The following is a 21,069-nucleotide window of genomic DNA, read 5'->3' as shown; positions in this document are numbered from 1 at the left end:
CGCATTGCGCACTTCGCCAAACATAACTTTTTCACTCTCTTTGCTGACCTGCGCCGGTTTCCCTCTATATTCTCTCCTTATCTATCTCTATCTCTATCTCTATCTCTAATGACGACTTCTCTGCAACTATCTCGTTTCTCCATCCGCATCGGTCCCGATCGTTTTGGCGGGATTTCCGGAGCTCTCCCTTCACGGAAACCTTTCTCGGTCAGATGTTCCGCCGATTCCGACGCTTCTTTCTCTTCCGTTGCGGTGGATACCGATAACTTCGATGCCAAGTCCTTTCGGCATAACTTGACGAGGAGCAAGAATTACAATCGGAAAGGATTCGGACACAAAGAGGAAACTCTCGAGCTCATGAATCGAGAGTATAATACTAGTAAGATTTTGTTCTTAACAACCAAATTCCGGTGGGGTTTTGCCTTTTTGGTCCTTTGTTGCGCTGAAGTTTAGATTTAGTTCTATATTTTAATTGGACATGATTTGATTCTGTACTACTAGATTCAAATTGATAATCCAGACAACCATGTATAATTAATGAACATGCTTAAAGTTGTTTTAAACAACGTTTCTGAGACTGTTATTAATAGATCAAAGTATGTAAAATTACAGTAGACGGATTAAATTCTAAATTTTAGGCAGTGGAGGGATTAAAACACAACTAGAATTAGATTTTAATTTGGATTTTGGCAAAATAATTTTATCATTTTGTTTTGGAAATTATGTTCAGGTGATATCATAAAGAAATTGAAGGAAAACGGAAACGAGTATACATGGGGAAATGTTACGGTAAAATTGGCAGAAGCATACGGTTTTTGCTGGGGTGTTGAGAGAGCTGTTCAAATTGCTTATGAAGCGAGAAAACAGTTTCCTAATGAGAAAATTTGGATTACCAATGAAATTATCCACAATCCAACTGTTAATAAGGTACTCTATAGATTTACTCTTCTCTTCCAGTGTTCTCTTTTAATAGCTTATACTTTCTAAAGTTTTAATAATAAACTCATGGACCGAACAACGGCGGCGGCGCAAGGTGTCTCGGTTCCTATTTAGTTTCTTTGCATAAATATAGTATTTTTTTTCTAATGCAGCGGTTAGAGGAGATGGAAGTTAAAAATATTCCTATCGAGGAAGGGATGAAACAATTTGATGTAGTGGATAAGGGTGATGTTGTGGTTTTACCTGCTTTTGGAGCTGCAGTTGATGAGATGTTGGTTTTGAATGACAAAAATGTGCAAATTGTTGATACCACTTGTCCTTGGGTGTCTAAGGTATCATCTTCCAGTTGATTGGTGTAGCTAATGATTGCTTCCAATTCTTTTGATTTTTGCAGCTTTTCAATGTTTGGAAACAACTGGTTTTTATTCATTTGACATATAAATGTTCTTTTCTATGTAGGTATGGAACACTGTAGAGAAGCATAAGAAAGGAGACTACACTTCGATCATTCATGGTAAATATGCTCACGAGGAGACAATCGCGACTGCATCTTTTGCTGGAACATATATTATTGTGAAGGATATGACTGAGGTATGTCCTAAAGTGACTGGCTGGTATTCTATCTTTTTGGTGATATCTTGTGATTTTTACTAAATGAAAACTGTTTGTTTCCATGATGTTTGATCAATGAAAGGCAATGTATGTTTGTGATTACATTCTTGGAGGTAAACTTTATGGATCTAGCTCCACCAAAGAAGCGTTTATGGAGGTATAGCCTTCATTTCTTATTTTCATCATATGTCAAAAATATATGTAGCATTGTGAAAAATGTTTAGATGATTATTGGCTCTTCCACAGAAATTCAAACATGCTACTTCAGAGGGGTTCGATCCTGATCGTGACCTAGTAAAACTTGGCATTGCAAACCAAACTACAATGCTTAAGGGAGAGACGGAGGAAATCGGTGAGTTGCACTTATGCACTTGCTATATGTCACCCTTTCTTTTCGCAAGGAATTACTGCTCATGACACGCATTACATTTTGGTTTAACAGGGAAGTTAGTTGAGAGGACAATGATGCAAAAATATGGAGTCGGAAATATCAATGATCACTTCATAAGCTTTAACACAATTTGTGATGCAACACAAGTAAGTCTAATGTTTGCGACAAAAGGTTTTCATTGTTATTATTATTATTTTGTGAATATATTTTTTTATTGAAAACTTCATGGTTTCTTGTATTCTTCCCCTTCACCGATTGCATACCCTTTGTTATATTGGTCACTGAATTAAAGCTGCTGATTTATCATCATTTTTGCAGGATCGACAAGATGCTATGTATAAGTTAGTGGAGGAAGATTTGGATCTTATGTTGGTGGTTGGTGGATGGAACTCAAGCAACACTTCACACCTTCAAGAAATTTCTGAGGATCGTGGGATTCCCTCATATTGGATCGACAGTGAACAGAGAATTGGTCCAGGAAACAGAATAGCTCACAAATTGAAAGTAAGTACGAACTTGTAATCTTGCGAGCCTAGAGAAAAGGGTTTTGTAATGGCGATTTTCATATTCTAATCATGCAAATGCTGTATTGTACCAGCATGGGGAGCTTGTTGAGACAGAAAACTGGTTACCAGAGGGTCATATCACTATCGGTGTTACATCTGGTGCCTCCACGCCAGATAAGGTAATTCTTTTATATTACAACTCCCCCCCCCCCCAAAAACAACACACACACACATAAATATGTGTATGTATAGATGTGTGTATATGCACATACAAGCACGCTTGTGCATACGTTTTCCATCTTTTCATCATTTGCAGTAATGGCTTCACAGCCTGCAACCGCTAATGCCGGCTTTATCGTACAATATTTGATATATGAACTGATATAAGCAGGTTGTTGAAGATGCACTCATTAAGGTGTTTGACATAAAAACGGGAGGAAGCCTTGCAAGCAGTAGCATAAATATTTAGGTTCACAGAGGTTTTGGTATTGATGGTGAATGCATAGTTAAAATGGAGGACTCTTTAGTCTTTAAGATCCGACTGTAATTTGCGTCTGCCTTCAAATCAAATGGTTAAATATTCGTAAGATATTTGAACATCTTATTTGATAAATTTATTATCAGATCTCGGGTTCGAATACCGCGTATATAGGAAAATGAGTGTTTATTAACAAATGATTAAGAGTTTTTGAACATATACTATTTGTATTCACCATATAATTATAATATATATATATATATGCGTAAAAATAAGTGTTCAAATTATATACCTAAAGTTAACTTTAAGTGCTTGTATTTTCGATATTACATTTTAGGTGTTTGTCGTTAAATTTAACCGTTAAGTTACATTTCGGATTCAAACCATCCGCTCTGGCGATCGAAGATGGTTCAGTTTTTAAATTTAATTTTGTTAAAGCCATGTTTAACTGTTTTCAATTCATAACGGGAAAAGATTCTCGTGAAATGTTGAAAAATCTTTTTGTCATGTCGATTGTTTTGCCATCATTCAATAGATGGTTGGTTGAATTTAAAAGGTTTTGATGCAAAAGAATTTAATTGATGATTTTATGTAATTTAAATGATTTGATTGGATATTGTTTTTATTAAAGGTTTAATTTTTTTTTGAAGGTTTTTACATTTTAGTTGTATTTATTTTTAAAAGAATATTAATTATATATTTATTATTATGGTTTAATTTTAAATGAAATTGAAAGACTAAAGAATGAAGTAATGATTTTAAGATCTAATGGTCGTCAACAACCATGATCAATAACGATGATAGTGAGTGATGGCTGATGGTATGAGATTTTGATTGAATTAAAAGTTAAATTAATATTTTATTTAAAATTTAAGATCAAAAATAATATTTTATTTAAAATTTAGAGATCAAATTAGTATTTTATTTAAAATTCAATGGTAAAACTAAAAATTAGATTCAGGAACTAATGATTTAGTAATTTGAAATATAATAATTGATAATGTAAGTGATAGAAAAATTCCCCCAAAATCGATGATTAAATATAAAGAAAATTGAAATGATAACTCCGATAGTTGACCCAAGTTTTAATTAAATGTTGGTTATGTTTTTAACTTAGCTTTCAATCTTTCTAGCATTCGATCAAGTCGAGTAAAAAAAGATGAGTTAAGTCTTATTTTATATTTTGAAGTTGACTTGAAATTTTTTTGAGTCAAGTAGAGTCGATTTTTTTAGTTTTTGTTTAAATTTAATTGTAAATATTTATAATATTATGAATTACTTGATTCCAATTTAAATCTTTTTTAACAAATCATATGCAATATATATATATACATATACATATTTTTTTCTTACGTGACAAAAATATATTATATAGAGTCGAGAGACTCAATTTAAATTTAAAAATTAATCTATTAATTACTAAAACTTTCAAGTTATTTGAGTTATTCTAGTTGTATTTCACAACTCGATTTGAATTTGAAATTTTTTTGAGTCGAGTCGAGTTTTTTCAAGTCGAATAAGTCGAAAAAATCGATTTTTCTAGTCTAGTCAGGTTTTGCTCACCCCTAATACAATTAAGCATTTGATCGAGTCAATAAATTTTGAGATATTCCAGTTGAATCGTATTTTATAACTCGAAGTTGATTTGAAATATTTATTATTTGAGTCGAGTTTAAGAAATTCTAGTTGAGTCGAATATGTTCGAATTTCTATACAAATTTAATTTAATTATTTATATTATTATGGTACAAATTGATTCCATTTTTTTGACTTTCTATATATATATATTTTCATATATTTTTTTTCATATTATGATGTTATTTAATATATTAAATGCAATCTAAAATTATAAAATATATTTATAATATTATATTTTGAAGAAGGTATTTGGAGGGTAAAGTATTAACCAAAATATAAAGAAGTCAATAAATTGATGAGAACATAGAATTTGCAAACAATTGTAGTAAAAAAATTAAATTGAGTAAAATGTAAAGTTAAAACACTAAATTAAATAAGATAGTATATTTTTAGTAAAAAAAATTAAAAAATTAAAGTTATATAGGTATTCTATAGTGATATATGAGCATTTGATTCAAATTTGATAAAAAACAAACTTAAAATGAAGGATTAATTAAAGAAATAAGGGAATTGTAAAAAGTTGAGGGACTAAATTAAAAAATAAAAATTTATTATCAAAATGAGAAATTTAAAATACATAGGTATTCTACTATAGTTTAGGAACATGTGGTTTAAATTTGATAAAAATAGATTTAAAATAAATGAAGAATTGAAAGAATAAGTAAATTAGTGACTAAATTATAAAATTATTAAACTATTCAGCTAAATTTGTGATTTTTCGAGTGACTCGAAATTTTAAAATTTTAATGCAATTCAAATTCAAAATTGACTCGATAATTCAATTCGACTCGAATAACTTAAATAATTCAATTCGAATAATTCAAAATTAAAGAAAAAATAATTTTTAAAGTAAAATCGAATTTTGTTCACTCGTGCTCTTTCACTGTTGAAATAGAAAGCAATAAATAGCTATAGATGGTGGCAGGACTGGTAATTTGGACTGAATTCATTGCCCATTTTGTAAACCCTTCGGCCTCTTAAGCTCCTTCTCAAATGGAGCAAAATCCTAAATTCTCCGATTTTTCCGGCAGATTCTTTTTCATTACCGTTACACTTGAACCCTAACTATATAAAGGTAACTCACTTTCCCCAATTTTTTTTCCAGATAGTTTTAATCTTTTTGTGAACTTTTAAGTAGCATTCTTTGTATGCCGATTAAATACCTCCAGATAATTTGCTGCATTTTCCTCTAAGATTTGAGTTCTTTAATTTTCCGAGCAACCAAACAGGATCCTTCAATATATTTTGCTTTATTCACTTAGATTTTAAGCAACATCTTATCCAGGCATTCAGATCCGTTCCTTTCTTAGCAAGATTAGTAACTGTTGTTCTCTCCACTTATTATTTGTTCTACGGTTAGGTAGATGATGACCTTTTGTCTTTTTGTATCTGTGTTTATTTACTCGAACATGATTTGGAGTTTTTTTAAACTAAGCTTATTCAGCTTTTTATGAGTGTAGAATCTAACGAGCTTGTATTATTTATTTATGTGGCATCGTGTAATAGAAGCCCCGTGTATGGTGAAGGATGCGATTCGAAACTAATTTGGAAAACATTATTAAATGCTTTGATAAATGTTCCTGTTTGTTTGCACTGCCTTTTGAAGTGAAGTAATAATGGCTTACTATTTTGGTTCTGAAATTAGACGTTGTATGCTAGTAGTAAGTAATCATGCTTTTCAAGGAAGAGCATGGATGTTATGTTGTGTTTTCGTCTTCATCCTTTAAATGCTGGTTGAACTTTTAATATTTTTAACTCTACTTTCGTTTTGTTTAACTTCATTATGCTTGCTTCTTGTTTTCTGCAGGGTAGATGGTGTTTTGTTTTTCGCTGTTTCTTTGAGTAATTTTTTGCATGCATTGCCTGGGGCAAGGCGTCCTGTTGATTAGTTTTTGAGTAGATGATTTCATCATAGAGAGTTTGTGCAGTTTATTTTGTTTGAAAAGGTACTAATTAGGGGTTGTAACAAATGGAAGTTTCTAGTGTAAATCATGAACTGAGGCATCGTAAATTGACCCCGCTTAGGGTGATTAGGGGTCTGATATGCTTGCTAGTGTTACTTTCAACAGCTTTTATGATGATATTGTATTGTGGCTTTTTTAGTACTGTTGTATTGAGGCTTTTCAGCGTACATTACAGTCGAAAAGTAACAGCTTTCTTCTTTAGTTCTTGGCTAGCTTTATGGCCTTTTCTATTTGAGAAAATAAACAAAACCAAAGTCATTTTTTCTGGAGATGATGTTCCTGCAAGGGAACGTGTTTTGCTTATTTGCAACCACAGAACCGAGGTTGACTGGATGTATCTGTGGGACCTTGCATTGAGGAAAGATTGCCTGGGATACATAAAGTACATACTCAAGAGCAGCTTGATGAAATTACCTGTATTTGGTTGGGCATTCCATATTTTGGAGTTCATCCCTGTGGAAAGGAAGTGGGAGGTTGATGAGGCAAACATGCGCCAGATGCTTTCAACATTCAAAGATCCTCGGGATCCTCTTTGGCTTGTAATCTTTCCTGAAGGAACAGATTTCACGTATTTTCCTTTTCTTTTAGGCTTTATGTGTCATATCCCCTTTATTGTCTCTTTTATTTTGATAACGTCCTGTTTTATTTGAACAGGACAGTGCATGGAGAAGTTTTATCACTGGTTTCCTGCTTGCAGGATTCTCCATGATTTTTATTACTAGTTTTCCTTGAGCTCTTTGTTGATGCAATTGCATTGCACTAATCCTTTAATTATGCTTTTTCTTGCAGTGATCAGAAGTGCTTAAGAAGTCAAAAATATGCATTTGAAAATGGCTTGCCCATCCTAAAGAATTTGCTGCTTCCAAAATCAAAGGGTTTTAATGCCTGCTTGGAAGATTTGAGGAGCACTTTGGATGCAGGTTGTTTTTCTTCTTTATGCCCATCTATCGGTTGCCTGTGGATTTGTCTTTTAACCTTTTACACATTGATATATCCTTGACAGAAGATTATTTATTATAAGACCCTTTTAGCCCATATTGTGGTAGGTTGTTGTAGATCAAGCTTTGACACTGGTAACAAACATGTTACTTCATCTATTTTTTCCCTGGAGTAACCAATAAGCTTTCACAATGTGGAAAGTGTTGAGCTTTTCCTATTTACGACAACACTTGCTTTCTTGTCTGGTCTAGAGCTGATCAAGATTTTTAGTTCAGACCTATCCTTTTTCTTTTTCAGATTCAAGAAATAGCAGGCTAGGTAGAGAGTTCCAAACTTTGCATGACAAAAATAAAAATTGAATTTCCAGTCTGTAATAGTGTACTTAAAAGAACACCTCTACTAGTTCTGCTTCTGTACTCAATTTCACATTTGACGTGTAAGAAACCTGGAGGATGCGTGACTTGTAGATCTATGAAACCATTAAAACTTGTTTTTGGTTTCGAAGAGGCTCCAGTAAGACTGAAACCTGAGCTTAGGATAAACTCAATTATTCTATTTTGTAATCTCTAGTATTGTTAGGAGAACACTTGCTATGAAATTTCATCTGAATAAACCCAGTTTAGTCACTTCGACAGATTTTCATGACTTATTTGTTTGCAGTTTACGATGTGACCATTGGATATAAGCATCACTGTCCATCCTTCTTGGATAATGCCTTTGGGGTTGACCCTTCCGAAGTTCATATTCACATCAGACGCATCACCCTGGATGATGTCCCGATGTCTGAAAGGGAAGTAACTGCTTGGTTAATGGATACATTCCAACTTAAGGATCAATTGCTTTCAAATTTCAAGTCCGAAGGTTATTTCCCTCCACATGGAACAGAAGCGAACCTCTCTACATTCAAGTGCCTCGTAAACGTTATGCTGGTGCTCATCTTGACTGGTGGATGCACATTTTTAACTATTTTCTCGTCCATTTGGTTTAAGATTTTCGTATCCTTATCTTCGTCCTATATGGTTTCTGCCACTTATTTCAACATCCGTCCGGAACCAATCTTCAACTTTGTCAAAACTAGTGTTTAAACCAAGTTTTTCTTCCAATTCCTTTTATCATGCAAACTTGATAGCTATTCATTCATAAGCAGCATCGAGAAGTGCTTGCCGGAAAACTTCATTCAATATGGCTTCCAGCATCACCTGAATGTGGAGGTTCATGTTGGGAGCTTAAATATCCCGTGCCACGTGGTTATACTACATGAGAAAAGAGTCACGACGGAGAATCCATCCCGTTAAAATCTCGAGTATGTTCTATTCAGATATCAATGTTGTTGTAGGGCGTTATGTACTGAAAGTATAATTTTAGGCTCGAACTTCCAATAACTGTACGGAATCTCTTGATAAAATGCTGCAAAGTTGTGCAAATGGTAAGGTCCTGCCCTTTCTTTGTTCGGAAATTTGGTATGGTAAAACTTCAATCAATAATTCACATACAGTCGATGAAACATTTTCCAAATGGGAAATAACAATATCTTACCTAAAACATACGTAGAAAAAGGAATGAAATAATACTATAGTCTTCAAATATCGAACATCATTATGTTCACTTATTGTCAAGATTGTCAGAATTAACTTGAAGCAGGTCAAATTCCCAGAAATCAAATGATTTCAGTGATTGGGATGTTTTATGATCCTTTGAAGAAGAACAGTCCTTGCTCTCCTAATATCCCGGCTACAAATATCAGCTTGTTGCCCCAAATCATCTACATTCTTCATAAACACCCCAAGCTTCTTTATGATCTCATCTATCCCAATCTTCCCTGCTTCTTGCTCTATTGTGAAATCCGTGTTCTGCAACAGGACTTCGATCTCGATTTCCAATTGATCGACGAGAACCCGGATGTTATCCAAGTCTTTAATAGCCACATATGTGCCTGCTTGCATTGAGGTAATCACTTCCTTTTGTCCCTTCAATGCATTTTCATATTACTCCACAGAGAATCAATCCATTTTCCCATCGAACCCAACGGGATCGATGTTGCAGCGGCAAGTGCGGCAGCAATCGGAGGTGCCACCACTGCAGCTGCTCCGACTGAACAAATCAACATGGCAGCAAATGTAGCAACGAATATCATACTCGATACCTTACGCCATGAATGAATGTACTTAAACTTCTTGTCGAGCTTGTTTTTCCTCAGCATCAATTTCTCCAGCATAGCTATTTGCTGCCTGTAAACAGATTGGAAGATCTGAAAGAACTCGTCAGTGAAAGGGTCGCCGGCCGCCTTGAAATTCCTCAGTTCTTCCAATGTCCTTGCGAATTTGCTCCCTCCAACCTCGCTTTCTTCCTCGAACTGTTGCAGAGCCATTAATATCAGCAATTGGCTGTCTAGGGCACGCTTCAGGCATTTCTCTAAGGCAGAGCAAAAATCAAGTGTTTGCAAGCTGTTCACGAAGTACTCCTCGACGAGCTCGAACAATTCTTGGTTCTTCCATATATCTTTCTTGCATTCCAAGATAACTTTAACAACCTCTTGGTTCATCTCTAAAAGACAACCGGTTACCTCTTTGAGTGAATCGAATGAAAGGGCTCGGACCTCGACACCTATTGCTAGTGTGTTGATGACATGATTGATTCGAGCTTGGACATTGGTGTCGAATGTATGCAACTCCTTGTCTAGCTTGCAAGCTGCTTCATAGGAACTCAATTCAGTTGTGTACTGTAAATTGCTGCTAAGATTTACAGAAGATGTCGATAACTTTTCTGTTGTTCTCTTGCTCCCATGATTTCCCGTCAGATCAGATTTAAGCAAAGAACAAAAGATTATCGAAACCCAGAGCTTGAAATCCGGTTTTCAGAAAGTTGCAATCTTTTTTTTTTCTCCTTATATCAAACAGATTATGAACAGATGAGGTGAAGAGCAGAACAAATGGATTACTTTCTCCAAATCAACACTACCAATTTAGAAGAAAAAATGCCCAGAAAAGAGAAAATCTTGAAAACCCAGATGGAAAAAGGGTATTGAAATTTTGAATGTTTATCAGAAGACAAACATTTGGAATTAAGAAGAAATAAAATGAGGGAGAAAAGTTTGGATGGGTTATCTTGGAAACAAAGGAAGCAAACAACAAAAAGCAATTAGGAAGGTGAATTGAAGATGAATACGCTTAAAAACAAGCTTAGAACCGTTAAAAGAACCAAGAGAACAAAATTAAAAGAGATTTGAGAACGGCTCGCACGCATGAGAAGTGGGGATTGAGGAGCATGGGAAACGCGGGAAGAAATGTATGTTCATTTTCTCTTTCTATCTCTAGAAAGGCCTCATCTTTTTTTTTACAGCTCTGTAAAGCCTACCATATAAAGCAAGAGAAGCTACCATGTAAAACAACAGGAGAGAATGTTGGGCCTAGGCTCCAAGATGGCAAGATTGACATGTTGAGGGTGTGCTCGGGAAGAAAGAAAGTTGAAGTCTTTTTTCTTCGGATAAAGAAAACACAAACTTTTGGTTATAAAGTCCGCCCGCCCATTATTTTCTCAAGTTACCATTCTCTAATAATAATAAATTGGTAATTTGGAGATTTTATTTCTCACTTGAACTTTTAAGTATTGTTTGGGAATCTCAATCATAAAATTTAAATTTATAATATTTTAAAGATAATGTAAATAAATAATAATATATTTAAAATATAACGCTTATGATTTCTCAATTTTTTATATAAAAAAATTCGTCATATGTATTTTTTCTTATCATTTACATAATAATTTAATTTTAAATTTTCAAATATATTTGCAAACGGAACATTGATGATTTATTTACCATGCAAAAGAGTTCATATATTATAAGTCTTCAATTGACTTAATGAAGATTTAACTTTTTTTTTCTATGTACATATTTGGTTTTTTTGGTGAAGCTGTATCCTACACGATTACTCAAAATAGTTGGAAAATTTTGAAGTAAGCTTAAAACTTCACTTGAACCGTTAGGCTTAATGTAAAATTAAGTATCCAAATTATACCTAAAGTTAACTTTAGGTGTCTAAAAAATTTTCATTAAAAATAGGTGTCTAACGTTTTTAATTGTCTGTCATTAAATTCGCCCGTTAATTGAAATGTTAGACACATATTTTTAATAAAAGATATTTTAAACTCTTAAAATTAAATTTAAATATAATTTAAACATTTATTTTTATATTAAGCGAAACTTTAACGAAGAAAGGAGAGAGAAATATTTACCCTTTTGGTTGCTTTGCCTAGTTGATACCTCCAAAAGAGCGACATTTGTCAATCAAAGCAACTTTGGAATTTGCTTTGTAAGACTCAAAACTTGCATTTTGTAACTATCCCAATCTCTCGAGCTTGCGATTAAAACTTGCTTTCCAAGAAACAAAAACTCAATCCTCTCTCTTTTTGATTAAAAAATGTTATATATGCAATATTTTACATAGCTTAATATATATATATCTGATAGATTTAGACCTGATTCAATTTGATAAAATTAAATCTTTTATAAAACTTAAATTTTCAGAGTTTCGCCAGTTAAATTGACAGTAAAGTTTTACCAGTAAAATTAACATCAACAACGAAAAACTTAGAAAATTAAGATTTATTGAGAGGAGCTTAAAATCTTTATTTTTTTTTAAATTTAATATTTTTATTTTTATCACGTCATCTTTCTATTGATTGAAAACACCCCATATAAATTTTAAAATTTAGACATTTAAGGTTGAAATTGAAAATTTGATACATTTTTAAGGGCTATCCTTGTTATTATACTTAAAGTAAATTAATAGTTTTTAAAATAATATGTCGCATGTAAATTTATGATTGGTTCATATACACTGGCAAATCTGTGCACGCATGATGGTGACCATGTGTCCATTATGAAATTCGAATTTTTTCGATAATTACATATTTTATTAATTGTGCTCATCCTAAAAAAACTTTTGTGTATTTAAAAATTTCCAGAAGACCACTCCCTCGATCCATCCATATATGCTAATAAAAAATGATTAATAAAATTTCCCACTCCATACCGACATTTTGCACCTCCAATGTTTGCCCGTGATCCATATAATGCCATTTAGTAACGCCAATTTACCAACTCTTAAAATGTAACGACAGCCTTATACCATGTTCTCCACTTCCCCTAAATAATCAATCCCACTTATATATATACATTATTATTTTATACAGTTAAAAACAATTTATTTCACAAATAAATTTTAAGAAAACTATAATTGTTGATTGTAATAATATGTGATGTGTCGGCCGTAAACGGTTCATTTGTTTTGATTTAAATGGAGTATCATAATTGGTAGTGTTTTTGGTAATGGGAGTCAAAAGGATCGGTTGGAACTTGAAAAGAAATGTAATGAAGAATATGAATGTTCAGAAGATTTGACCACCCTTTTCGATTTTGCACGAAGATTTATATATTGACTTTTATTATGTGCATGTGTCTGACAATATCATAATTGTTATTCGTAGATATACAAAGCAAGCAAATAAATACAATCAATTGAAAATAGATTTGACCTACAAGAGCTACAATAGTTTAGTAAAAAAAATGCGATCGATTGGAAAAAATGGATCTCATAAGACCCTAATTAATAAAATGATTCCTTCAAAGGCTTTGATAGGAAAATTTGTATTTTTTAAAGGAATATCTTCGGAAATATAACAATGGTACGCATAGAAGTATCTTCGAAGATATAATAATAATGTATCTCTTTCATGTATTTTTCAAATAGCAATTAAAGAAACGGTGTGGTAATGTTTAATTTGCAGAGTTTGATTCCGTAAGGCAACTCTCCTAAGTCATAGTTTCCTATATAAGGGGCTCAACCTTGTGTTTCTCTCACAAGAGTCATTTCAAGCAATTAGAAGTGTATTTGTTTGAGATCAAAAGATATGGAGGGACATGCTAAGCTTATGGTTGTGACAATGGTGATAGTAGCATTAGCCTTTGGGTCCGGTCCCATAGTCACTAATGGTCAGAAAGTTTGAGCAAAGGGGATTTCGAGGCATGCCAGACGAGTGTGAACGCTGCAGATCCCAATCCTCTGCCGCCTTCGGCTGTGTGTTGCAAGGCTTTAGACAATGCCGACTTCAAATGCCTTTGTTTCTTCAAGAACTCCAAGTGGATGACGGAGTATAAAGTCGATTTCAATCGAGCTAAGGAGCTTCCCGGGAAGTGCAACTTGGGGAAATCTTTCCCTTGCTAGATGTGTGAAATAGAAGAAAATCTTGTGTTGAACGCTGATTTGATTATTTCTTTTGTTTTTGGTTTAGTTGTCATTTGTGTTTGTGTTTAAGTTTGAGATGTTTTAATAAGAAATATGTTATGAAAATTGATTGAGGTTAGAAAACAAGTAAGTATGATCTTATATTAGAGATGTGAAATTTAGAATTCATATTAGATATTTAGGAGTACGAAATTAGAGTATCATTTAAAAAAATAAAAAAAAAACCTAAATTGTATGAAAAATTAAAATGTTTAAAAAATATGATCGCATTCCAACACCCATCAATCCATACATGGATGGGTGTATGTCTTTGCATAATGGAAATTTGCGAATGTTGTAAATAAGAGGAAGGCGTTATCCAAGCCTCTCTCCATTCACTCTGAAAATAGTAAGTTATGTTTAATTTTGACTTTACACATTATTAATGTAATGAGAAAGAATATTGGATCTCAACTCACCATTAATAAATTTAATGTGACTTTGAATTAACTCACGGGTTGACATGCTTGTTAACCTTTTTTTTTGTTGAATAAAACATGTAGAATTAATGCATTAACCATTAATAGCATCAGACATGATACAGTGGGGACATTCATAATAAAAGAACAAAGGGTTGCGGGATGAGGAAAAAGGCCAACTTCCAGTAGGCACAGCCGTGCAGAAACCTTTAAATATAAAAGCAAAATAATTAAATTCAGATTTACAAAACTAAAAATAATCAGTGAACAAAATTTTCAATTAATTTCATGATTGAGTTATGATGTTAACAAACTCTTTAATATATCATTTGAAAATTAATCATTAAAAGTAATTTTCAAAACTTTTTTTTCCTGAATTAACCTTAAGTTTACGATTCTTACATTTCAAAGAATTGTATTTACTAAAATCATGTTAACCCCATGATGTGCTCCTAAAGAAATTTGTTCTGATCAATAGCAAAGTGAGTTATGTTGAGGATTAACTTGTAAAATTTATTGAAGGATGGTAAGCTGATGGGCTGTGGACAGGTTCAGAGTTAAATATTAAAGAAGAAAGTTCGATTATGGAAGAAAAAGAAAAAAAGTGGAGATGAAGAAGATAACATATTAATATGTCATCAACTTTTTTAACCGCAATGAATATATTGAAAGCAAATTAAAAGTTCAATTTATCTTAAATCATATTAATTTTGTTAATGTTAGTGAAATAAAATATGTATGTAAAAATTATAAATATTATTCCACAATGAATGTGAGTGAAATGGTAAAAAAATATTGTATATATAAAAAAATTTAACCGACAGTTCGATTTGTGGACAAGTTTTAATTTTTTTTTTTATTTAGAGATTATATAAAAATATGAAAATAAAAATAAAAATATCATTATAATAATAATTTAATAATTAACCGAACACTAAACTCAATTAAGAGTTTAATTATTAATATAAATATTAATATTTCATTTCCTTTATTTATAAATATCACTGGTGAGCTGATAAGCAAATTTTATATGAACTTATAAGTTCTATATTCAATTCTCAAATGTTTTATTTAAAATTTATATTAAAAAAGAATATTTCAATAATCTATCAAATGAACTGACATCCAGTCATACAAACTCAGTCAGCCATTTCTATATTGCCTGTATATATATATATATATATGTATACACACACACACATTATGTGCGGAAATTTTGTTACGTTTTCATTATGATAAGCGTGTGAAAAAGAAAGTAGGGGAAACAGGTAGCAATCTGCAAAGCCAATTAATCTAAAGACCACTCAACATCATAATGCATCAAGAGATTGTCGGGATCTGATTTTAATCATTGAAACTAAAGCTGAAAGTCGGTCATTATCATTCTACCAAAACATTTATGGCAACCCGTGTTGGCTGCAAAATTGTAATTCAACAGTACCAGGTAGCATGGTGGGGGATGCTTATAATCTACTTGTTGTACAGATGGACAAATGAGAAGATGAAGAATCCTGCCATCTGCATCACAAACCCCATATCAAAAGTTAATACATCACACTAGGGAATCACATTATGGTAGTGTTTGGGTAATGATGACGGCGTTATCTTGTTTAAACAACTCGGACGAGACACTTTGCCAATTCTTTCAAAGGATTACTTCTGTAGAACCTCTAGTCTAAACCATTCGTTCTTAACTAGATGAATGACGCAGCTTATAACTCTTAAAAGTCATATAATTCATACTCATGTTTGACACTTAAATTCAACACATTTTCAGATAGGATATAGAAGTATTATCCTCCAAATTTATGTAAGAAAGTCAAAAAAATTGACCATATACAAGCAAACAAATATCCATATTCTATACTCATCTTTGAGTCTGGCTAACATAGAAGATAGAAAGGAGAGCATGAGAGTCATACCGTAGAAAATGCAGCACCATAGTAGGGATTAGCAGTTGGTATGAATCTTTCATATTCATTGTGTCTATATGGCCTGACTGGAATCTGCAATGTAATTCAGTGTTTTAGTAATTTCAACATGAAAATCCAAAACAGCGTTCGCAAACAAAAAACTCCATGAGATGTAATAAACCCCAAAAGCAATTACAAAAACAGTACAAGTTAGATAAAAACAACTACGCATAAATCAATATCAGTCACTGTCCTATACAGATCTTTTGTGAACTTCAACTTCTATTACAGGTTGCTTCCAAAAAATAAACTAAAAAAATTCAGATAAACTAGTAAGAGAATTAGGTGTCAAGAGGGAAAGTGTATTCAGAATCATAAGAAACAAAATACCTGCTTTGCAAGGGATAAGCTTGTATATCCAAGCTTTTGGTACTCAACCTTAAACTGGAAAACACCATAAACATCCGGGACCTTAAATGATGCGGAATAGAGACCCTGCAGTACAATAATGGACCAGTGGTTTTATTGGATGACTTCATATTAAAAGCAAGCTGATATCACAAACATTATAAGATCAAGAGACATATAACAAACCTTTTTATCATTTGATAAAGTTTTCAAAACATAGGGGCTCATCATGTAAAACTGGACTTGGACATCATCAGCAACATATGGCTCCCACCTTTTCCCGGACCACTCATAGATCTCCACAGAGTATACCTTCACCAAACACAGCCATTTCTTTTCAGGTAAATTTCTGCAAAATGGAATTTGCATTAAAAGTCATACAAGGTGGAAGAATTACCAACTCATCATTAATCCTGTACAAAGCAGGTTCATCTGTTTCTCCAATTTTGTGGTGTTTTACATTAACAGCCTAAAAATCAAAAAAGGAGTTCAATCAACACCATACATATACGTGAAAAAAAGGGAAGTGGATGTCAAAAAATTAGGTTGTAAAACAAGAATCATAACAAAGTTGATCAATATGCCTACCTTAAGATGACCTCTTTCATGGAAAACCCATTTGCTAATTTCGGTCAAAAATTGCTCATTACCTGATTTCTCATGTCTGCCATTAAAAAGAACATTTCTCATAAGAACGTCAGATAAACAACAAGTGTGTCCTTAAATAAAAGTACAAAGGCATAAATTTGATCATAAACTTGGAAATGCATCTGGTTCAATCCTCAAAGAATAATAAGATACATATAAAAGACAAAGGTTAAACATGGACTTTCTTATGATGGTTTCAGAGCCTAAAAACCTGTTTTAGTTGTTTCCTTCTGTTTATAGAGAATCAATTGTTGCAGACTTGTTTAACAAGTCCCAAGTCTTATGTTGAAAGGGTAGTTTAAAGAGTTACAGATTCACTCACTTGGTGGTGCTCCCGACCTTCTGCACGCCAGATTTAAAAAATCTAAAAATATTTTAAGAGTCCATCAAGAAACACAACATGTTATATAGTTCAAAATCAAAAGAAACAAATTCATCAAGGAAGCTTAGTTAAAAAAGTTAATATACCACATACCGGTTGCTGAACATACTCAGCGAACCACAAATCAGAATTCGTGCATTGTTCCTTGCCTACAAAAGGAAATAAAAAAAATTAAGATGAAAAGGATAGAGATTCATGATCCAGATGTGCAGAAGATATATGAACAGTCGTCACTAACATACCTGGATAACTGAGACTAAGGAGATTGCGGAACCCATCAATGATGGTGGTGCTAACAGCTTGGACTTGGGATTAGCCGAATAGGCAGATGGAGAAGCTGAGAGAACCTTGAACACCTAAACATAGTGCCAAAGTTAAGGTGACAGGAAAAGAAGGTTGCGGTCAATAATAAAATGATTATTTTAAAAAATCTTTGAAACCAGATGCAAGCAGATTACCAAGCTATTGACAGGATTCAGTGAATGACCAATGCCCTGGAAAAGTACAGGAGCCTGTGGCAAAAATTATTAATACTATTGTCACTGTAATCAGAACCACTGCATAATATAAAATGAGCTTCAAACAATATACATAGGAATTAAAAATAAACAAATATATGTGTGTGTGTGTGCGCGGGCGCACATAAAACAAATAATTGAAGGTCGTAAGTAGGCAAGCAACTCCCAAACATCAATTCAGTATAAAAGTCTTAGCAAATAACAACCTCAAAAGGAATTCGAATGTACTATTTTATCATGATCGAAACAACCTGAAATTAGTATATTAATGCTTGGACAACCATAGATATCCTACTGAGGGGAGAAAGATTGAAAGTGCAGGCATTAAAACTTACGTTAATTTTCTTGTTTCCTAAAATCACATCAGACTTAATAAAATCATCAGAGGCAATCAAAGTATGATCTCCTTCTGTTTCGGAAACTGCATAGCCAGTGTGATCAATAACCATGGCCGAAGGGTCCTACGAACAAGGAAGGTTCAATACACAATCAAGTGATGCAATAAAATGTCTGAAGCATCAAATCAGAGAATATAAACGCATCTGACCTCATCGAAATCAACTCCACATTCGGTGGCAACTTCCCTAATCAAATCAGAAGCAGTAACATCCGCCGCAATCATCAAATCATGACCGGAATCAACAAAATTGATAATGGCAGCAACATCAATAGATCCTCCGAATCCTAATTAAAACAAGACAAATTAATCACAACTTCAAACAAAAACACATTAAAAGAAGGAAACGGAAAGTATTCATTTAAAAACAATTAAAATATTTGGGGGGGATCAAATGTGAGATAACTCACGTTCAACGGAGGGGCAGAATAGTATCAAGGCATCGTAGAGATACTGGCCGTAGCGTTGTAAGGCAAGCTTGGGATCGTCGGAGAGTTTGAAGTCGAGGTCAAAGCCGCGAGATCTGAGGGAGTTGAAGTAGGAGGAGTGAGACGATTTGACAGCAAAGTCATCGAGGAGGACCAGAACTCGGCGAGCGGTAGGTGTTTCAAGAGAGAAAGAATTGCATAGAAATGGAAGGAGGATCAAGATGGAAGTCACAAAAATAACCCAAAATTTTCCCATTTTTGGGATTAGGGTTCTAGTGTGAATTGAAATGACTGAGATTTGGGAGATTTGGGTATCTACTATCACTGGTATTCGATTATTCCGCTTAGCCGGCTCTGTGCTTTTCCCCAAGTCTACGTAGAGATGGCCACACCTCGAGTTGGGTTGGGTTTATGACCAATTCAGCCCGATTCAAAAAATATATACTTCTCATTGGAATCTGTTTCGATTAAAAATATATATATTTTTCATATGATCCAAGAAATATATACCTTCCTCCTGAATTCGATCTAACCCAGATTTTGGAGTTAAACCTAACCCTCAACTCATTATAATCTATAATATTTACTATTAGAGCAATATAAAATTAAAATATATATAGTCTACTTCCTGCTTCTCCACCTTCCTCTTCGTTGAGGTTTGAAAAAAGTTACTTCATCATCAATAAATCAAAGGAATTTCAAAAATATAAGTTATTTATAAATTTTAAAAGAAAAATATCTAGACATAAGCATGATGACCAAAATAAAAGCAAATCAAAAGTTTATTGAGTAATTTATATATATATAAAACCCCGTAAGACGAAAGTTGAGTAATGCAATTTGAATATAACAATTGTATAGAGACCTTTCTTAGAGAGTGGAGCAATATATTTTTGTTTGGACTCCATTAAATGGATAATGGTGGAGATTGGAGAATAAGAAACTGAAGCGTTCAATAATAGATTCGTAAAGTTTAAGATGTTTTTCACTTAAGCAAAAATTAGATTTGTGTTAAAGAGGGCGAAACGAATTTAATGGAAAATACTGGGACTTATCGGTCATTTTTAATGACATTATTGGTGATCGTTCGTGATGAATAGTGATTGAAATATAAGGAAATTGAAAAAAGAGAGAAAATAAGTAAAAAAAAAAAAAGAGGTTTTATATGGGTCCAAAACAACGTTATTTTAGTGTAAATTTAACTTTTTCAAGAAGAAGTCATTTTTATGTTGCCCGTCATGTCACAATGTTGTAACTATTTAATGAAATAGTGATCAAAATAGAAAGTAATTTAAAATTTTAGTGAAAATTTTGAAATATCTTAAAATTTAATGACCAAACAAAAGTAAAAGAAATTTTGAGTGATACATTTCACGTTTAAACATGATAGAGAGGCCAAAACCAGAAATTAGGGTAGAGTTGGGGGAGGGGGCAAACATACTCTTATATGGTAGTTCCCTATTGGTACATAGAATTGGAAAAATAAATAAATTAGTAAGTATTTTAATATCGTTTAAGCATGTCTTAAATTTGAGTAATTGTATATGCAGAAAATTCTCCACTCATTCACTGAAGCGATGTGTGCTACCTGGGTCGGTCAGGATTAATCAACGCGAAGTTTTGGGAATCGAGAGGACAACCAAAAAAATAAAAAGAAAGTGAGGAGCAAAGAATCAAGTAGAGATGGTAGAGTTGGATTTTTTGTCAACGCGATCTAACTCGAAAATATATATCCTTCATCTTAATATGATTTGATTCGATCTTAAAAATATATAAGTGTTTGGCTAACAACTGATAGCTAATAGCTGATTACATAAGCTAATTTGATAAACTGATTTGATTAGCTGATTATTTTTACAAGAAATTAAAAATTCCTTAAGAAAATTAGTGAATATTTTTAATATATTTTTTAAACTTAACATTTACAAATATTAACGTATTGATACATACTATTAACCTGTATAAAATATCAACACTACATTTATTTTTTACTTTCATGTTTTACTATATTTTTTAACTAAAATATATTTGAAAATCTATAACTAAAAAATAGAATAATAAAATAAATTTCACTAAATCATCATTATACGTTGCATAAAATTCATTGTTACGTAAGTTCTTAAAATTCATTGTTACACAAATTCATTAAAAATAAATTCAAATTACATAAATATTTAAGAAAGATATACGTATCTAAACAAGTAT

General features: G+C 32.7%; 3 protein-coding genes and 1 pseudogene across 5 annotated transcripts; 2 read left to right on the top strand and 2 right to left on the bottom strand.

Moving 5' to 3' along the window:
* Nucleotides 1-3,035, top strand: LOC120134722 (4-hydroxy-3-methylbut-2-enyl diphosphate reductase, chloroplastic-like). 2 transcript variants are annotated; one of them, XM_039151163.1, is made up of 10 exons: nt 1-373; nt 728-927; nt 1,092-1,271; nt 1,399-1,530; nt 1,634-1,708; nt 1,798-1,903; nt 1,994-2,088; nt 2,261-2,446; nt 2,541-2,627; nt 2,840-3,035. In XM_039151163.1, the coding sequence occupies exons 1-10, from the start codon at nt 109-111 to the stop codon at nt 2,915-2,917; spliced, it is 1,404 nt and encodes a 467-aa protein (XP_039007094.1). In that variant the 5' UTR covers nt 1-108; the 3' UTR covers nt 2,918-3,035. The 2 variants fall into 2 exon arrangements, with proteins under 2 accessions (XP_039007094.1, XP_039007093.1); XM_039151162.1 differs by having other exon boundaries at nt 2-379; nt 731-927.
* Nucleotides 3,036-5,555: 2,520 nt separating this feature from the next.
* On the top strand, nt 5,556-8,876 carry LOC120134454 (probable 1-acyl-sn-glycerol-3-phosphate acyltransferase 5). 2 transcript variants are annotated; one of them, XM_039150892.1, is made up of 4 exons: nt 5,556-5,639; nt 6,372-7,096; nt 7,318-7,448; nt 8,128-8,876. In XM_039150892.1, exons 2-4 carry the CDS (start codon nt 6,534-6,536, stop codon nt 8,550-8,552), a joined length of 1,119 nt encoding a protein of 372 aa, XP_039006823.1. In that variant the 5' UTR covers nt 5,556-5,639; nt 6,372-6,533; the 3' UTR covers nt 8,553-8,876. The 2 variants fall into 2 exon arrangements, with proteins under 2 accessions (XP_039006823.1, XP_039006824.1); XM_039150893.1 differs by lacking the exon at nt 5,556-5,639 and adding an exon at nt 5,865-5,882.
* A 230-nt stretch (nt 8,877-9,106) lies between these two features.
* LOC120133853 lies at nt 9,107-10,321 on the bottom strand (annotated as a pseudogene).
* A 5,165-nt stretch (nt 10,322-15,486) lies between these two features.
* LOC120134453 (dolichyl-diphosphooligosaccharide--protein glycosyltransferase 48 kDa subunit-like) lies at nt 15,487-19,219 on the bottom strand. Its single transcript, XM_039150891.1, has 13 exons — nt 18,847-19,219; nt 18,587-18,723; nt 18,375-18,500; nt 17,980-18,033; nt 17,764-17,877; nt 17,615-17,670; nt 17,462-17,503; nt 17,080-17,155; nt 16,889-16,960; nt 16,678-16,803; nt 16,474-16,578; nt 16,093-16,176; nt 15,487-15,688 (listed from the first exon to the last, which is right to left on the bottom strand). The coding sequence occupies exons 1-13, from the start codon at nt 19,118-19,120 to the stop codon at nt 15,641-15,643; spliced, it is 1,314 nt and encodes a 437-aa protein (XP_039006822.1). The 5' UTR covers nt 19,121-19,219; the 3' UTR covers nt 15,487-15,640.
* Nucleotides 19,220-21,069: the final 1,850 nt, after the last annotated feature.

The sequence above is a fragment of the Hibiscus syriacus genome, unplaced genomic scaffold (assembly GCF_006381635.1).
Source record: "Hibiscus syriacus cultivar Baekdansim isolate YM2019G1 unplaced genomic scaffold, ASM638163v2 tig00110597_pilon, whole genome shotgun sequence".
Taxonomy (NCBI): Eukaryota; Viridiplantae; Streptophyta; class Magnoliopsida; order Malvales; family Malvaceae; genus Hibiscus; species Hibiscus syriacus.
Note: the sequence above shows the minus strand (reverse complement) of the source record. Positions and strands in the feature narration are given on the sequence as shown.

What these genes read in the sequence shown, in the direction of transcription:
- LOC120134722 (XM_039151162.1), top strand. Translation starts at nt 109, where the DNA reads ATGACGACTTCTCTGCAACTATCTCGTTTCTCCATCCGCATCGGTCCC. An exon ending in CTTGTCCTTGGGTGTCTAAG is followed by an intron (nt 1,272 to 1,398) that starts GTATCATCTTCC and finishes TTTTCTATGTAG; the next exon opens with GTATGGAACACTGTAGAGAA. An exon ending in CAATTTGTGATGCAACACAA is followed by an intron (nt 2,089 to 2,260) that starts GTAAGTCTAATG and finishes TCATTTTTGCAG; the next exon opens with GATCGACAAGATGCTATGTA.
- LOC120134454 (XM_039150892.1), top strand. Translation starts at nt 6,534, where the DNA reads ATGGAAGTTTCTAGTGTAAATCATGAACTGAGGCATCGTAAATTGACC. An exon ending in CCTGAAGGAACAGATTTCAC is followed by an intron (nt 7,097 to 7,317) that starts GTATTTTCCTTT and finishes TTTTTCTTGCAG; the next exon opens with TGATCAGAAGTGCTTAAGAA. An exon ending in GAGGAGCACTTTGGATGCAG is followed by an intron (nt 7,449 to 8,127) that starts GTTGTTTTTCTT and finishes ATTTGTTTGCAG; the next exon opens with TTTACGATGTGACCATTGGA.
- LOC120134453 (XM_039150891.1), bottom strand. Translation starts at nt 19,120, where the DNA reads ATGGGAAAATTTTGGGTTATTTTTGTGACTTCCATCTTGATCCTCCTT. An exon ending in AAGGTCGGGAGCACCACCAA is followed by an intron (nt 17,156 to 17,461) that starts GTGAGTGAATCT and finishes TTTTAATGGCAG; the next exon opens with ACATGAGAAATCAGGTAATG. An exon ending in ATGAAAGAGGTCATCTTAAG is followed by an intron (nt 16,961 to 17,079) that starts GTAGGCATATTG and finishes TTTGATTTTTAG; the next exon opens with GCTGTTAATGTAAAACACCA.